Genomic DNA, 19,694 nt, shown 5'->3' on the forward strand with positions numbered 1-19,694 from the left:
TCTAGAAAGATTAGCTGCCTATGGAAAAGGTGAAAATGTGCCTATTCGGGACGAACAGGCGTAAGCGGGGGACTTTGTTACGAAATTGTGTTTCAATTCCTTGTTCGGTACATCAAAGGGTGCCTATTTTTATTGTTTTGTCTACAATGAAAATAAATACTGAGGATTATTATAATTTTCTTCAAACTATTTGGACGCTTTTTATTTTTGCAATCAATAAGAACCCGGTTTATTTAAAAGGAATTAAACCAACGTTTTTAAAAGGTATAGAGGAACCAATGTTGTCTATATTAATAAAAGAGTAAATTGATTGACTCACTGAAGCTTGAAATGTTGGGTGAGGGTCAGTCTTGGTCCGAAGATGGCAGACAAGGCTGGATTTTTGGAAATTTGTATGGGAGCGGTAGGAAAAGTACTACGAGGTTTTAAATATGGTACCGTTTGTATTTGGCGAATCGGTACAGCTAGAACTTTGACATTTGGAATGAGGGTCACTGAGGGAGTGTATGATAGATGTACCTACGGGGTTTTAAAAATTCGAACTAAAAGTGTACGAAATTTGGAATTGAGATTAAAGTGCCGGATTGAGGTAGTTTTGGAAATTCGTACTTATGGGTACGTAAAGTAAAAAATGGTACTAAATTTGGAACAATTTGGATTTGGGTTAACGGATAGAGCTGGAATCCTGAGATTAGCAATTAAGATTACTGTTGGAATTTAGGATTAATGTAGCTTTGGAAAATCGTGCTTATGGGCACAAAAAGTACTAGATTTGATACAATTGGGATTTGGGGAAGAGCTGGAATTAAGATTACTGTTGGAGTGTATGTTGAGATATGGAGGTAGTTTTGGAAATTCGTACATATGGGTACGAAATTGAAACCTTTATATCATCAAGTAAACGACTATTTACTCTTAAATTAAATCCACATTTTTTAAACAACAGAAGGGGGGGGGGGGGGTGGGGGGGGTGTTGGTATAAATTGGTATATGACTGAATGATTAATGATGCGAATTAAATTCCTCGAAGTCATAAAGTCATTTTGCAGTATACTGCCACAAATAGCCAAACCCTAACGCTAAAAGTACTATAAAGTTCGTGCTTTGCGTGAAACCATCTTCAGTCAAAATGCGGCCAACTCGATGAACTTGTTGGTCACCGTTGCCGTTGTCATCTACTTCCTATGTTTCCGAGTTTGATCTGCCCGTTATCAAGTTGGCCTACACTTCGAACATTCCTATCATGCTGCAGAAATGATAGCCGTTAAATTCCAAGGTAACTTCTTCATCAACCTCCTTGGTGTTTGGGCTGATGTTGGTGGTGGTGGTCAAGCTCGTTCCTATCCCACCATTCCATCAGCGCCATTCTCCTTAAACTTCTAAAAATCTTCATGAAATCATTTTATTCGTTTACCCAAAAAGCTTGTAGAATCAATCGCATCTGTTAGTCCCGGTCCACGGTCCAACAATTTTATGAAATTAGGCGTTCTTAGACCGAATTCCTCACCGCAGCAATTTCATGATTTTACTCCACTATGGAACTCGACCTAGAAATGCATAATTTCATGAGTTTTTTCAATGAAATCACTCTAGTGTGGACCGGGAGTATGGAACTTAATCTAGGGACGCATAATTTGATGAATTATTTTCTATGAAATCACTCTAGTGTGGACGGGGACCTAACAATTTGCTTAAAAAAATTGTGGCTATTGCTTCAATGGTTCCTATTTATGGTCTGTTCCTTTACTACTGAAAATGGTAAAACCGGCAAAAGTAGTAAAATTTGTAAAACGCTCCTATATGAATTTTATTGTGTCTGAAGTAAAGGAACGCTTTTGGAGTAAAAAATCGTAAAACTTGGAGATTGTTGAAGGTAAAGGAACAGAGCTATAGTGATGACAAAATTTTCGATAGTATCGATATATAAAACTATTCATCGATATTGGCTTAAAAAATTAAGTATCTATAATATCGATATTCCCATCGATGGTTTGCCAGCTCTATCCTGAGGTTTGGAATTGAGATTACTGCTGGATTGTAGGTTTTAGGTAGTTCTGGAAATTTGGGTTAAGGAATGGAGCTGGAATTTTGAAAATAAAATAACAGTTAGAATTTAGGACTAAAATAGTTTTGGAAATTCGTACTTATGGGCATGAAAAGTACTAAATGGTACCAAATTTAGTACAATTTGGATGAATGGATGGAGCTAAAATCCTGAAATTAGGAATTTAAATTACTGTTGGAATAAAGGATTTAGATATGGAGGAAGTTTTGGAAGTTCTTACTTATATGTACTAAATGGTGTTAAATTTTGTACAATTTAAATAGAACTAGAATCCTGAAATTTGGAATTAAGATTAATGTTGAATTTTGGAGTTTTGGGGAGTATGAAAAGTTCTAAAGGGTACTAAATTTGGTATTGGCTGTAAGGAACTACAACTACAAATGGTTTTTCTTCTGTTCTCCAAAAGATCCAAAACCATATAATTTTCGAACATTTGGTGAATGTTTTTTTCTTCACAAGAAAAATTTCTTTTATAAAATTCCCATTTGCATTTTTCAAATAATTTCGATATAAATGCTAATTAATCAAAGACATAAATACAACAAGATAAGACATTGTTTGCTATCATTTTTCAGTGAATGGATTTTGAATTTAACATAATGTAATTTTACGATGTGGTTAAATAACATTATTTCTATTTATATGTTTTGTACGTAATGAACCGAATTAAACGATCCAATTGACATGGAATTCTTCTGGAATATATTCTTGAATTAATGAATTTCGTTTCGAATACTATCACATGAAATGTTCCTCCTATATTGCGATTTTAAATTACCTGCAACCTGCATTGTTTCTGTTAAGGGTAATGCCAGTCTGTCTGTCTGGCTGGCACGATAACTCTCAAACGGATGAACCGATTTGGTCCGAAAATTTCCTTTCGTAATATTTTGTCCAAACTAAGTTTATATCTGAAGATGGACCATTTTGGTCCATCTTCAGGTACCTCCCCCACAAAAGTTCGAACATTTTCGGAGAAAGTGTGCGAACGATAACTCTTAAAGGTAGTAACCGATTTGGTCCATACTTTACACAACGTGAAAAAATATGGACTCTTTCGGTCTACTCCTTCGGGTACCTCCCACAACAAAATTTCGGAAAAGTTCAGTTTAGGACCAGCTTTCGAATTGCTTTGATAGATGAAAGTTTCAATTCACACAGGCTGAGGGTATACCTCTCTCGGCAAAGCCGACTGATACTTTTTTATTTGTTTAAATGAAAATTGGTACATCAAGGGGAATCTCGGACCAATACTTAGGGGTGTTACAAACATGTTACGCAAAACTAATAATACCCTATCCACGTTGTGTGTTAAGTATAGCTAATTCCTCATTGTTGTAGTTTATTTTAACATCTTATTTACGGTCATTATTTATTGAACTACACTGTTATATAAAGTGGTGTATTTTACGTCACGTGGCGGTAGTTAGAATGGCTTCCTAACTCAATAACATTAGACTGTATTCGGTAACGCACAATATTAACAATGTTGTAAGTAGGTCATAGCGATGTTCATGAATAACATTAAAAATGTCGGTACAATTTAATAATATCGACACGATATTGTTGTTTTAATTACTATATACCGGTGTACTTTCAATTCTTGTAAACGGGATATTTGAGATCAGATAAAGAACTAAATGCTGTAATGTGTGTGTAGAACACACATACATAATACACAGTTATTGTAATTCACCCCGGTATATAATCAAAAATAAACGTAAAATATAGTCAAAAGCAAACAAACAGAATACCAAAAGCAAAACGTTAAAATTAAATGAAGCTATGGGGTTGGGACAACACACCGTTGAAGCGGAGAACGCTTTTGCCTACTGCCACCACAGACACTGGCGCGTTATGAATAATTATTTAAATATAGACAAAGTTTTGATTTCATTGAGGCTGTTGTAGCCGTTTTTAATAGTTATTGTTATTGTTGCGCTTATCGTTTGATGAGATAAAAAAACACTAACGTGTTGAACTTTAGTGTTAAAGCAAAACAAAATAAACACATGCTGTTGTTGTTACATCAACTTTCGGAATTGGCGTTTTAGTTCTTTTGTTTGTTTTTCTTCAGCATAACATAAGGTAGAGTAAAAGTATGTTCAAATTATGTTATTCAGCAGGAGCTAAAAAGGAAATTAAAGGGTTGAGTTTCAAGCAAATGTCCAGGTTGAAAATTTTATATCCGTGTTTCATGTATTGACAATCCATTTTATGTGTATCTTCGGAGATATATTGAAGAATAAACTATAAGAGAAAATTTATAACAAATCTTTTATAATTGATTGTTAAGAAAGTTTCAACCGATTATTTTAAAATATCCTTATTTATATTAATTTTGTGACGTAGGGGATGGAAAATACCAAGCAACGGTCCTGACCGGTTTTAACATGGCAAAGCCCAGGATTTATCTTGGTCCCTCTTTCATCTCAAGTGGACACTGACCTCCCCGTGGTGACACCTGGGGAACTGCCTTTAACACCCGTTAAAGGTAGTGAGCTAGCATGTGCCGCGCGTTCTCCCATAAGAACGTTGAAAACTTGGCTTTGGGCGTCGGGTTAGTAACCCTCCCCTAGAAAAAAACAGCCTACTATGAAAAAACGAAAGAAAAGAAAAACAAACCCCTCTAAAGTTCACGAACCCGGTAAACGTTTTAAGGACCATGATCTGCGAAACTGCACCTGGAATGTTCACACTCTTTATAGAGAAGGTGCAGTCTTCGCATTAGTACAAGTACAAGGCCGATATTACTGCCATACAAGAAATACGATAGATTGGGAAAGGCGTCAGTCACAACAATACCTAAAGGTGACGCACTGTATTATAGCTGCCATGACGTAAAGCATGAGTTTGGTTGCAGATTCGTAGTTAGTCGGAGGCTAAAACATCTGGTATTAAGCTTCACCCCAGTGAATGAAAGACTTGCTGCAATTCGAATAAAAGCTAAATTCTTCAACATCAGCTTTATTTGCGCTCATGCTCCCACTGAAGAAAAGGACGAACAGACCAAAGATATATTTTATGAGCGCTTAGAAGAAACATATGACCGTGGCCCTGCCCAAGACATTAAAATCATTCTAGGCGATTTTAATGCCAAAATTGGAAAGGAGAATATCTTTGCACCCACAGTCGGGAAATTCAGCCTCCACAGTGAAACATCTGACAATGGTATGAGGCTGATAGACTTTGCGGCTGCAAAAAACATGGTAGTTAGCAGTACCAGATTTAATTATATCGATATTCATAAAGACACCTGGCTGTCTCCAGATCAGAAAACAAGAAATCAAATTGATCATGTTGTGATAGATGGAAGACATTCATCGAGCGTGTTGGATGTACGATCGTTCCGAGGACCACTACCTTGTTGCAGCAAAGGTACGCACCCGCTTAAACGTAGCAAACAAAGTACGAACAGACACAACACGAAAGTTAGACATCGGTAAGCTGCAATCACAACAGATAGCCACAGCATATTCCACTCAACTAGCCCAATTGCTTAATCAAAGCACTCCTCATCCCGATAACATATCAGCGCAATGGCAATGCATTGCCCACTCCATGCAAACAGCCGCAAAATCCATACTTGGATACCTACACCAAGGAATCCATGGTATGATCAGGAGTTTCGTGGTGCCACCGAAAAGAAAAATGCGACATATAGGGCTACTTTACAATCCGTAGCAACGCGTAGCGCACGAGAGAGATACAGGGAGAAAAGGAGAGAGGAGAAACGTCTTTTCCGCAGGAAAAAGAGAGAGATGGAAAAGCGGGAGTGTGAAAAAATCGAGATGTACAGGAGCCAGAATGAAGTCCGAAAATTCTACCAAAGAGTCAAGCATCAAACTGATGGCTTTGGTATAGACACATCCTCCTGTAGAGACCAGCAAGTTAATTTGGTAACTGATACAGATGGTGTACTCAGGATATGGAAAGAACATTTTTCAAAACTGTTGGTATCCAATAGTAGCGAAAAAGACGAAGATACCACAGTCCCAATCCCAGAAGATGGTATTGAATGTATACCGCCCAGCCAAGATGAGGTAAAGACAGCAATAAATCGGCTGAAGAATAATAAGGCAGCAGGAGCCGATGGCTTACCAGCCGAGCTGTTCAAAACCTGAGGCAACACGCCGATAAGGTGCATTCATCAGCTAGTTAGCACCATCTGGCAGGATGAACGAGTACCCGACGATTGGAACCTGAGTATCCTGTGCCCCGTCCACAAGAAGGGAGATAAGACTGTATGCTCTAACTATAGGGGCATAAGTCTACTCCCTATTGCCTACAAGATCGTGTCAGGGATATTGTGCAAACAACTAAAGCCTATGGTCCACGAGATAATTAGACCATACCAATGCGGCTTTAGACCTGGCAAGTCCACCATTGACCAGATATTTACCCTGCGGCAAATCTTGGAGCAGACCCAAGAGATGCAGATCGACACCTACCACCTTTTTGTCGATTATAAAGCAGCCTTCGACAGCCCGCTGCGTTGAAAGGTATTCCAAGCCATGTCTGAATTTGGTATCCCCGCAAAGCTCATCCGGCTTTGTAAAATGACTTTAACTGACACGAAGAGTTTGGTACCAAAAGAGGTTTCAGACAAAGAGACAGCCTTTCGTGTGATCTCTTAAACATCCTGCTGGAAAAGGTTATACGAGAGGCAAACCTCAAAAGAAGTGGCACAATCTACACCAATAGTCACTTGTTACTTGCTTATGCTGATGATATAGACATCATGGGACGATCAGTAAAAGAAGTAACTGATACCTTTATAAAGGACGAAGGAGAATCTGCTAAAGTGGGTCTGGCGGTAAACGGTGAGAAGACCAAGTTGATGGTGTCGACGCGCAATGCGTCCATTGAGATCGGACCGACTGTGGAAGTTGGTTTCTATAAAAATGAAGTAGTAAAAGACTTCATCTACCTCGGCACCTCCGTAAACACAACAAACGACATCAGTTGTTAAATAAAAAGAAGAATTGTATTGGCCAACAGATACTTGCGCAAGCAGACATGGCAGTGCTTGGTGTGTTTGAGAGAAAAATTCTTCGAAAGATCTACGAACCAATCTGCGTTGACGGTGAATATCGACGTCGCATGAACAACGAGCTGTATCTGCTATACGACGACATCAATATTGTTAAACGTATCGAGATGCAGCGATTGCGTAGGCTAGGCCATATCATAAGAATGAGCGATGATGAACCCGCTAAAAAGGCGTATAAATACGGACCGTTGGCGGAACACGCAGAATTGGCAGGCCAAGGAATAAATGGCGCAAACAAGTGGACGATGAGATGAAAAGGCGTGGTATTCCAGAGTGCGAAACAACAAATAGAGAGAAATGGAGATCTTTTCTTAGTTCGGCCTATGGAACAAATTTTCTGTAATGAGCCAGCTAAGTAAGTAAGTAATATTAATTTTGTAACTATAAGGACATATTTTAGGTCCTTGTTCTAACGCATAATACTGTGCACAATTTTTTTAAGTTTCTACACTAATATGAACTTTAAAATTTTATGCCCTCATTCGGACGTGGAAAAATTTTGAACAAATTTGAGCTATATCTCCGCACCACATCGAAGACGGTTAAGCACTTTTCAGCAAAGTTTTATCTAAAATCCTGGAGAAAATAAGTGTAGAATAAGTAGAAAACATACCTCAAACATTTTATCATATCATAAAATTACTAAGGATTTTATATATTTTTTCATAACTGCCATATCGGAGTTATCGGAAGGTAATTAAATGTATTAACAATAGGGATTTTTTCTTGTTTTTGGATTTTTCTCATCTATTAACATTGCTGTCTCAGAATCCGCAAAACTTCCCAGATGTAAGCGGTTTTCATTTAAAGTTAGTTAAGGTGCACCCTTCATGACATTGTTTTATAAGGAGACGATACAGTCAGATGGGACAATGCCCAATTTGAACTTATATATCTCAAAAATGGTAAAACCTACGAAAATAACATTAAGGTCAATCTTGTAGAGAATTTTCAGTGCTATAAGATTTGCTCTAATCCCATTTCGATAGGGCTTGCGGTTTCCGAGTAAAATTGTGAAAACCAAATAAAGCCCCAAAAATGTGAACTTTGACCGCGATTTATTTGAAAATCCCTTCGGCGATTTTTTCCGTTTTTTTAATTTTTCTTATCTATGAACATTGAAGTTTCAGAATCCGCAAAAACTTCCAGGTGTAAGCACCTGTAATTTAAAATTAGTTAAGGCGCACCGTGGTTATTTATAAACATACCTTTACTTAACACACAACCATTGAAACATTTGTTAATAACTATTCAAGCATTGTAAATGATGTCCTGGACATTTCAGAAAAATTCTCTCAACATTGTTGTGTCCACATATTTGTGCTGTAACTCTGGTATTACAAAAATATCCCTTTGGGAATGTTCTGGTTGTTGTTATGTATTTCTGTTTGTTTTGTTCCTGAAAATTTATTACATGATAATTGTTGCTTTCGATGTCTGATTTTGTTTGAAGTACTTTGCTTATGGATGTATGTACGTATGTATTTTTAGCATTTAAATTATGTTCCCACAGGAATTTCTTTCTTTTGTTAAATAAAAGTTTATTTTAGGTTTTCACATACATATGAGTTGGGTTAGTATAAGCCAAATACACTTATAAGTTACCTACATACATATGAGTTGGATTAGGTAGGTAACTTATAAGTGTATTTGGCCTCATGTACATACAGTAGAATCGCGATAAATCGTACTTCGATAATTCGTAATCTTCGATAATTCGTAACAAACTACCGGTCCCTTGAGGCAATTTCCTTCGCATTTGAACCCCGCTAATTCGAAATCCTCGATAAATCATAGAAAAAGGCCCGACGCTTGGATTACGAATTATCGAAGTTCTACTGTATACACTAATTTTTATATACTTCACTATATTATGGAGGGTATATTAAGTTTGTTGTTCCGTTTGTAACGCATTGAAATAATCATTTGCGACCCTTTAAAGTATATATTCTTGATCAGGGTAAAATCCTGCGTTGATCTATGCATGTCCGTCCGTCCATCCGTCACTCTAGCATCCACAAAAATGGAGATAGGACGCTGAAATTTTGCAGGCAGATCAAGTTCGATGATGGGTTATATCGGTCCACGTTTTGGTATAGCCCCCCATATAACGGTACCGCCCGATTTCATGTATTTTGACGTTTTTAGCTACATTTTGGTGTAGCCTCCATATAACGGTACCTCCCGATTTTCGGTATTTTGAAGATTTTAGCTAAAATTTTTAACCGAACTCAGTGGCCACAAAATTTCTTCACCAAAATTTGTCAACACAGGTCCACGTTTTGGTATAACCCTCATATAACGATACCTCCCGATTTTCGCAATTTTGAAGATTTTAGCTCAAATTTTTAACCGAACTAGCTGTAATTTGGCATTTGTGGTTCTCAGTGGCCACGAAACTTATGCACGCAAAATCGTCAACATAGCTCCATGTTTTGGTGTAGCCCCCATATAACGCTACCTTCCGATTTTCGGTATTTTGACGATTTTGGCTACAATTTTAACCAGCATTTGAGGTTTTCTGTGGTCACGAAACTTCTCAACCAAAAGTTCGTCCTGGCCGAACTTTGTAATTGTAATTGTTCCACAAACATCCCATGCGGGACAATGGAGACTTCTCTCATGTCAATGAGTGCACTCCGATTCATATTACCTCAATGATAAGGGACCAACTGTTTATTGCCGTACCGGACGGCGCGTCCTAAGACACCACTTGCAGAGAAGTTTTACATGGCTGAAATACTCAGAAAATGTCGCCAACATTGCTGAGGGATATTTTGCCACCGTTGAAAATTTTTTATGTTGCCGGGGAATCGATCCCACGACCTTTGGCGTGCAAGGCGGGAGTGCATACCATTGCACCACGGTGGCACCCGGCTGAACTTTACGACTTTTTACTTGTTTCTTTTTTTAAATTATATACATAGATCCAAAATGGAAAAAGACCACCAAAAAACACCACCTATGAAGAGAATGAGACATTGATCATAGAAATCGAAAAACATCTTCCATTTTTGCTTATTGTTGATTTGGTCAGGTTCGGTGTTTTGTTGTTAGTTTTGCTTAAGCTTTCAGACCTTTGATAATTTGAACAAATAAAATAAGGATTTTATTGCTTTCTATTCCCGACGTTTCGTCGCTTTCCTCTGGGGAATCCGTATTATTATTTTAAAGGTGTTTTACATTTAAATTAATCCCTTATAAAAACGCCTTGAATTCGTCTTCTTCTTTTACTGTTTATTTATGGCAGCCCCATAGCACGAACTTGCATTTTTATTACAATTGTGTCATGGTATCTCGTTTTTAATCGCTATGGAAATACGTTGACGGTTTTGAACATTGAAGAAACCTAGTGAGAAACAAGACAGTATGTTATTGTCTAAGATTTGCTTTTCCGGTTTGTATACCATACACTTCTATTCAGAGAGGGTATTATAAACAAACAGGTTATAACATATCGAAATGATGGCCGTATACCTACATTTATATACCAAATCAAGAACACACTGCTCTAACCTTTACCTGTATTGATATAATTTGCATCATAGGAGAGGGCGAAAGTTGGTTTAGAAGTTTCGTGTTCGTAATTTGTCGAAATATATCCCAAGAAATGTTGACCAAAAATTAAATTTGGATATTTTTCCCACAATGGTCAATGGTGAATTTCATCCACTAAATACTATCCGACCAATTTTCAAAATTATTGGCGTTTTCCTTGAATAAACCTCATACTTGGTGCAAAATTTTGTCAGTATTAAAATATAATTGCGATCTTTTTTTTTTTTTTTTTTTTTTTATTTTGTTATTATAGTTGACCTTTGGAATTTATCTTCTTTGAGTTATTAGTTTGGCTTGAGGTCATCGGAAAATCTCTAGAGTGATTACAGTTATACTACACACAATTACAACAGTGGGTTCCCTGTGTATTCTACACTGTAAATATGTTATCAAACCACATACATCAGCATAATTGCATCAATAAAAGGGTGAAGAGTTCCTCTTCCTTCCAGAAATAAAGATATAGTCATTATACTAAAAATTTTACCTATTTTTACACAAAAGATTTGGTCCATTTCATCCGCTAAATATTATCTGTTCATCATGTAAAATCGTAAGCTTCTTCTTTGCCTTAACCCAAACCTTACATAAAATATGTCTTTCGGGAAGTTATACCCTCTACCATAGTATGTAGGGTATAATTAAATTTATCATATATCACATCGATATATGCCTCGGTCCAAGTGTTGATATAACGTTTCTAGACCGGTACCTCCCGATTTTCGGTATTTGAAGGTTTTACTTACATTATTGTTGCACACATTATTTAAGCTGTGTTGCACAGTGGTCGAAATCACTGATCTTGCGGCACGAAATTAACAACTTGCAAACCAATAAAGATATGTTTCTGAAATTTTGCACAAACTCAGTAGGTGTCCGCGCGTAATAATGGACTAAATATGAACAACAACGGCTAATATTTTGGTATAGCCCCCATATAACGGTACCTCCGCATATTCCCTATTTTTAGGATTTAAGCTACCGTTTCTTTCCAAATTAGTTGCAATTTGGACATAGGTCCATGTTTGGGTATAGGTCCCTCAACTTTTATGCTAACGAGAGTATATACACTTTCATACGGGCAAAATGTGCCTCATCGACATAATGATTTTAGACCCCAAGTATGTTTGGATGAAATGTATTGCAGACTGTTTGAAGTCGATTTACCCATGTCCGTCCGTCTGTCTGGCTGGTGCGCACGATAACTCTCGAACGAAGATGGGCCATATCGGTCCATTCCTTCAAAATTTGTGGCTAAAATTGTGCCCACAATAACTCTCGAAGGGAGTAACCGAATTCGTCATAACTTTGGGCATACAATGGCGGCCAGCTAACTAGGGACAATAAATTCAGTTTAATAGATTACTCGATATCATTTAAAAGTGTGAAGATTTTGATGAAATAAGGTTTCTATATAAAGTATTGCTAGAGATTCCCCATATGTGGGCAAAGGATATACCGCTTTTCTAAAAATGGTCCATTTAGCCTGGCCAGCTAATTAGGGACATAATTAGTAAAATCAATCAAAAAATAAACTGATGTACAGTTTTGTACAAGAATTGCTTGCATTAGATAGTTTATAGTGTATTCAGCTGATTTCATGCTTTACACCCACCGCACGTCCTTTAAGGGACCGAAGTATTCCTATAATCCCTTATAATGTGTTTTAGGCCTTATTTTCCGTTAATGCAGCAAAAAAATTATATTTATTTGGCTCTTAATAACAAAAATTATATTTTTAGTAACCCCAGACATCATTCCGAGCCATACACTGGAATTACCGCTCCATACTGGGTATCCTATTTGAAGGATTAGTTATGAGGCATTTTTAAGCCAACAAAATATGGTAATCTGGACATTAGCATGCCGACATAATGTACAAAAAAAAATATTTTGAGGATATTTTGCCTCTACCTATAAAATTGAGCAAAATTTAGATGAGGGATAATTTACATACAACATTTTGACAAAGGCTGAAAAACACCCAATATTGATGGAAGCCCCAGGGATCCTTATATTAGCTTTTTTTCACATCGAGACCAATCGATATTACTCGTTTTTGAGGAAAAAGAAGTTTATATTGCTGGAAAAATTATTCGGTGCATATAAGCAAAAAATTGGTTTAATTGTATACTTTTAAAATGGCACACACAAATTGTCCTCCATGCCGAAAAACTCCTGTTGTTGAAATAAGTACAAAATATTTTTAACGCATTATGTCAGCATGGTATAGATCAGATTTCTATATTTTTTTTGATTTAAAAAAGTATCGTATCTCATCATAAACATAGAATTTTCACCCTAGTAACTCATCCAAACTGGTTAAAAAGTAATTTAAGGATAAATGTAAACCCAGTATGGAGCGGTAATTGCAGTTTATGACTATATCGTTCCACTCCTTCGGGTACCTCCCACACAAAATTTCGGAAAAGTGCAATTTAAGACATCCTTTCGAATCCGCTTTATTTGCTGTAACAACTTATATTCCCTGTACTCATTACGACGGTGCAAGTTTTTTCCGGGACAAGTTCATACTTCCTGAGAAAATGGCCTGAAAGCTGTAAAAACTCGCTATGGCACCATGTGTGCGCGGTAACTTTGGAACGGATAAACCGATTCGATCCAAAATTTGGCAATTGTAATATGTTGCCCAATGTTAAATCAAGTTCTAAGATGGGCTTTGTTGGTCCATGACTTTGGGTACCTCCGCACAATAGTTCAAAACTTTTCGCTAAAATTGTGCGCACGATAACTCTCGAAGGCAGTAACCGATTTGGTCCATACTTTGCACATCGTAATATTTCTACGAGGCAATCAGGTATGTGATGAATTTCGAATCGATTTGGTGTGAAAACGATTTGTCCAAAACTAGTGAATTGTATTTAGATGTGATGGGAACCTCATCGAATTTCAATTCCATGTTGTTTCAATCTTCAACTGAAAGCAACATAAAAGACTTTTTGTTGTGGCGAAGGCAAAAGCCGAAGTAAAATTTAATGGAAAATAAAATAAATGTTTGTTCTTATTTAAATTGGCCTATATGAGAGCTTAGTGAGGAAATTCTTGTGACTTCAAAACAAGACACACTTCCAAAATGGGCTATGTAGGTCCATTCCTTTAGGAACCTCCCCCGCAAATCTTTTGAGATTTTATCCTAATCCATATCTTTGTCGGTAAGTTCATATGCCCAATCTGAAGACCCCCTACATACATAGGTTTTTTTGGAAAAAGTTGAAAAAAATACAGGCTAAGAGTATACCTCTGTCGACAAAGCCGACTGATACTTTTATACTTGTGGGGGATTTAAATTACATTTTCCACCCAAATTATGTGTAAATTGGTATTTGGAGTTCCCAGCGGATACAAACATTCTCCACCAAAATTTGTGAACATACATAAGTCTACGTTTTGATATTGCCTCCATATACATACATAACTGTACCTACCAATATTTGGATTTGAGGATTTGTCCACATTTTCTGACCAAATAAGCTGAATTTTGGCATTGGAGGTTCTCGTTGGTTATACATCTTGGTATTTTGAGGATTTAAGCTACATTTCCCGTGCATTTATCGGCAAGTTGCTGCTAGTTGCAGCCAAAATTTGATTATTCGGAATCTAGGAAGCCCAATTTAATTTGTCGAAAAAGAATTGGACTGGACTAATGGACATTTACGCTCCATTTTAAAGTATATTACACTAAGAAACACAAGAAAAATAATATTTTTTAAAAAAAAATTGTTGCTATATAACTATGTAACTCCAGGCCACAAAATATTTTTTTATTTAATTTACACCCTACCCTAATAATTAAAAATAAACGTTGTTTAGTTTTATTAAGAATTTGTTTAACAATTAAACAAATATGACGTCAGATATTTTGCAACAATTTTCTTAAAATCTGATGCAAATGAGCAAATGTTGTAGCTGTGAAAATTCTATACAAGTTGAACCTGTATGGTATTTTCGTTATTGAGATATAGAAGTTCATATTAGGACAATGGATTGACCTTCTTATATTACAAGGTTATGCACAGTGCATCTTAACTAACTTTAAATGACAACCGCTTACACCAGCGAAGTTTTTGTGGATTCTGAAACAGCAATGTTTATAGATGAGAAAAATCCAAGAAAAAAATCGCTGGATGGATTTTTTAATAAATCAATGTTCACATTTTTAGGTTTTCACTATTTTGTTTGGAAACCGCAGGCCCTGTTGATATGGGACTAAAGGAAATGTTGTAGCAGTGTACCTTCTGTATTCTGTACAATTTTGCCTGATTGATATTTTCCTAGGTTTTACCATTTTTGAGATATAGGGGTTCAGATCAAACTTTCAGGTTTTTGTTCTTAGGTCTTCAGGATTTAGCTTGAAAACTGCAAATTCTTTCGAAATGTGACTAAGGAGTATGTTGCAGCTGTGAAAATTCTTTACCAGATTGGCTTTCGTAATTTTTTCATAGGTTGTACCGTTTTTGTGATATATAAGTTAAAGTTGGGAAATTGCGGCCATGACATTGTTTTATTAGGAGGCGATTCAGTCAATCCATTGTCCTTATTTAAACTTCTATATCTCAATAACGGTAAAATTTACGAAAATATCAAACAGGTCAATATTTGCTCTAATCCCATTTCAGTAGGACTTGCGGTTTCCAAGCAAAATCGTAAAAACCTAAAAACCCTTAAAAATGTCAACTTGATTTGATTGATTTTTGATATTTTTTAATTTGTTGATTTTTTTATTTGTTTTTTGATTTTTCTCATCTATGAACATTGTAGTTTCAGAATCCACAAAAACTTCCCAGGTGTAAGCACCTTTCATTTAAATTTGGTTCAATAGCACTGTGCATTTCGTACAGACATGTTTCGGGTCCAAAACCATTTTTTCGATGAGTTAAAAAGTTGCGTGAAAGTGAATTTCGTTGTGGTATGAAACACCAGCTGTACCACCATCTATATATAACTGCATTGTCATACATAGGGGGCATTAAAAAAGTTCATCACGTCATAATTCAGTAACTTTATCCAGGGTGAAAATGTCCTTTGGGATTCATAATATACCCACCAAGGGCTTTCATCCGCGAAGGACATTTTACACCCCCCCCCCCCCCAGACCTTGACTTCAAGTTTGTGTCACAATGACATTCTCTATTTTAAATAGCTTTTAAAGTACTCCTCAATCTGGTCGTAGGGTTAATTGAGTACCATATATAAATTCCAAATATTATAGTGTTTACTTATTTAGCTTGTAGCAAGCATAAAAATTCCTTACTTACCCCCGATCTCAGTTGCAGTATCGTTGTTTCATCAACAATTCCCAGTTCCTCCCATGAACGTGGTGGAGGTGGTTGTTGCGCCGCATTAGGTGTTTGATGTTGTGACGAAATCTTATGACTTGTTATCCATTCATTCCTCTCCTCATCTAATCCCACATCCGGTGATGGTGTATTTGCATCCTCACTGGCTTTTAAACTAGCACGTCTGGCAGTTAGGGCACGATTTGGTGAGGGATCTCGCTGTAGATTATGCATTACCTCAATGGCTTTATGGGCAGTTCGAGGACTTATTATACTATCCACTGGACTTATACTCAAACGTTTAAATGAAGATTTGGGAGAGGTAGGTGATTTGCCGGGAGATTTTTGTGGCGACTTGGGTGATTGAGGACTATAGGAGGATGAGGCTGGTGAGGGGGTCTTGGATGTGGGTTTTTTCTTCTCTGGGCTGGAGGCATTTGCTTTGGAATGTTGTTGATGTAGAGGTTTGGTATTATCATTGGGTATGTCCAATGTCAATATGGTGGTTTTACTTGAGTCAATATCGGAGGGTGGTGAGTGTAGGATAAATGGTGGTTGTAGATGATTGTCAGAAGCTACCCCAGTTGCCATTTTCATTGCTTGTGGATGCTGATGATTGGTTGATGAGTTTGCATCACTATCAGGCGTGCGCATTTTCACCACTTCACCACCAAATGTTACCCTTTTGGGAGTACGTGAGGGTGTGGATGGTGTAGCAAGAGTGTAGTACGGATCTCTTCCCCCGCCATCTTCGGTATCATCTGAGTCACTCAGCAATTTAACCAATGACGAGGAGGAGGCATCATGTAAACTTTTTGCACTTGCCAAACGGCCACACACCACTTCATCTTCCAGGCTGGTGGCAAACGTTTCACTGCGAGATTTATTACAAACTTCCGTTGGTTCAACCAAACAGACGTCATCATCTTTGGCTTCTAAAATCCGCATTGTCAAGGTGTCGTCATTTATTTTTATTTCAGTTTCCATTATGACCTTGGCTGGACAGGCGAGCAGAGGTTCATCGCTACCCACTGTTTGTTCCACGACAACTTGTACCTCCTCACTTTCTTCACGGGGATGCCAACAATTGGCTAATTTGGAGGGTTTGGAATTTGCCATAAGACGCCAAGTGTTGATGTTACCCTCTGCTGAGGCTAGGAATTTCGATTGTGAACCAGCTGAGGACAGCGACTCTTCTTGCTCATTGAGGCCATACACATTGCACAGCAAATCAAACTCCCGAAAGGCACCATGTGACATGTAGCTCACAAATTCCGCCTCACCCAATAGTTCACGCATTTTCCTTAACACCTTCAAAGTTATTTCTTGGTGGGTAACCTGGCCCATTTTTTGTATTAACATGTCAATGGTGGTCCTGATAATAAAATGCCTTTTGGGGGTGTGCAATGTCGATTGAACCAAGGCTGGTAGGGATAGCATAACACCACATGTTAGGCGTCCACCAAATGGTTCATTGGTTATCTTTTGATTGAGTCCTATGTCGAGGATTTGCAGTATAACCACCTCTGGTATGGCTGTTTCGGAGAGATACACCCGCAGACAATCTAGTGCACCCTTCCTTACAGTAGGGGCCTGATGTCCTAAATTCTCCACCAATTGTCCTATCAATGATTGCATAAAGGGATCCGCTTTAGCCTTCATTACTACCAAAACATCAACAAAGACCCGCAGGGCATGTTGTCGCACTTGCCATTCTGGATCTTTTAGGCGTTCCAAAAATTCGGCAAACATTAAGCGGGGACATGTTGAATCCGGCAATTTCCTTGTCCTTAAAATATGTTCCCACAAGGGAGTTAGTTGTATGGTGGATGGAGTCGAAGAACATGAGGTTGCTGCCCGATTTTGATGAACAGCTGACGAGGTACGCATTGTTGTTATTGTTGTGTGTTTAAGTGACCGGAATATCCTTACAAGAAAATAACAATGAGTGGCCTTCTAAATCCAACCAACCACCTTAGTCACGTAAAATTCCACGTTTTAACCAGCTATGCTTCGAATATATATTAATTTCTATTGTTGATGTTGTTATTGTTTTCCGTAGACTGGACTCAATGTTGTTGTCGTTATTATTATGTTTGTTTTTGCTACTGCTGCTGCTGCTAAAACACTATTTTTAATTGTTTCCTTAAACTTCAACCTTATTTTTCGAACGAGAGAATGGCCTTTAACCCGGCTTTGCTGTCATGCCACAACAAAATTGTATAAATTCTCTTATAGACATTGATTATTTTTAAACCGAACCGTATGGAACTTGGATGACTTACATTATAAACTCATTTTCAACTCGATTTCTTAAATGGCATCTATTTGAATTAACATTCTTATTTCAATTTCTATTTTAATTCCACTTTTATTTCTTGTTTCCATGAAATATATTTTTTATTTCATTTGTTTTTGTTGTTTTCTCTTTGGCCAAGCACTGTTTTTTGATTTGTTCCGTATCCTTTCGCGTACCGTTCACTTCAACACTCACCATATGACTGTTAGTTTTACCGTTATCCACTTGGCTATTTGTATAAACTATAAAACAAGAAGTGTGAGTAATTTGAGAGCACAAAACTGACCCATACAATGAGAGAGTGTTGTGAAGTTGCGCGTTGCCAACCCATTTTAGTTATGCGACATGTTGCTTCCATATGACACAAGTCATGTCCAAAAAAGGAGATTAGGGATATCGATATTTTGAAATTATTTCAACACCATCAAAAAAATCTAGCAAAGTCCAGGACTGGTCTTGGTTCCTCTTCCATGTCAAGTGTGAACTGACCTACCCGTGGTGTAACCTGGGGGGCTGCCTTTAACACCCTTCAAAAGCAAGGTACTATGAAAAACAAGGACACATATGACCGTTCTGTTAAAAATTGTAGCTAAAATTATCGAAATACCGAAAATCGGGAGGTACCGTTATATGGGGGCTACATTAAAACTTGGACCTATGTTGACCAATTTTGGTGAAGAAGTTTCGTGACCACAGAGAAACTCAAATATTAAATAGTAGATAGTTCGGTTAAAAACCCTTAAAAGCCGAAAATCGAAAGGTACCGTCCACGTTCTGATATAGCCCCTATATAACAGTACCTCCCGCTTTCGGTACTTTGTCTTAAGCTAGGGTCACATTAGGCTAATATTTGCTCCAGCAACAGGGAGAGTGGGTTTACTGAGTGCAAGTGAGCATAAATGTCAATGCATTATTTACGCTCATTTGCTCTCAGTAAGCGCACACTGCCGGTCGCTAGAGCAAATATTTGCCTAATGTGACCCTAGCTTAAAACAAAGTACCGAAAGCGGGAGGTGCTGTTATATAGGTGCTATACCGGAACGTGGACCTACGTTGCCAATTTTTGGGGAGAAATGTTATGAGCACTAAGTATCTCAAATGTCAAATTACAGCTAGTTCGCTTAACAATTTAGCTAAAATCCTCCAAATACCGCAAATCGGGGGATACAGTTATATGGAGTCCATATTAAAGTGTGGACCTATCTTGACAATTTTTGGTGGAAAAGTTTTGTAACTGCAGGAAACCTCAAATATCAAATTAGGGGAAGTTCTGTGAAACAATGTAGCTGAGACCCTCGATATACCGAAAATGGTTATATGGGAGCAATACCAAAACATGGACCTAAGTTGTCGATTTTTATTGAAGAATTTTCGTCACCACTGAGAACCTCAACAAACATATTACGGCCAGCTAGGTTAAAA

The 19,694-nt window shown here is 37.5% G+C and overlaps 1 protein-coding gene across 1 annotated transcript in view; it reads right to left on the reverse strand.

Annotated features, from left to right (window-relative positions):
- LOC141394850 (uncharacterized) overlaps window positions 1-18,479 on the reverse strand; it is a 203,948-nt gene extending 185,469 nt beyond the window's left edge. Inside the window, exon 1 of the mRNA XM_073969867.1 lies at window positions 15,953-18,479. Within this exon, the coding sequence (XP_073825968.1) occupies window positions 15,953-17,863 (1,911 nt within the window). The 5' untranslated portion in view covers window positions 17,864-18,479. The remainder of the gene's footprint in view (window positions 1-15,952) is intronic.
- Window positions 18,480-19,694: the final 1,215 nt, after the last annotated feature.

This window comes from Musca autumnalis, unplaced genomic scaffold (assembly GCF_047663935.1).
Source record: "Musca autumnalis isolate F117 unplaced genomic scaffold, ASM4766393v1 scaffold_2, whole genome shotgun sequence".
Lineage (NCBI taxonomy): Eukaryota > Metazoa > Arthropoda > Insecta > Diptera > Muscidae > Musca > Musca autumnalis.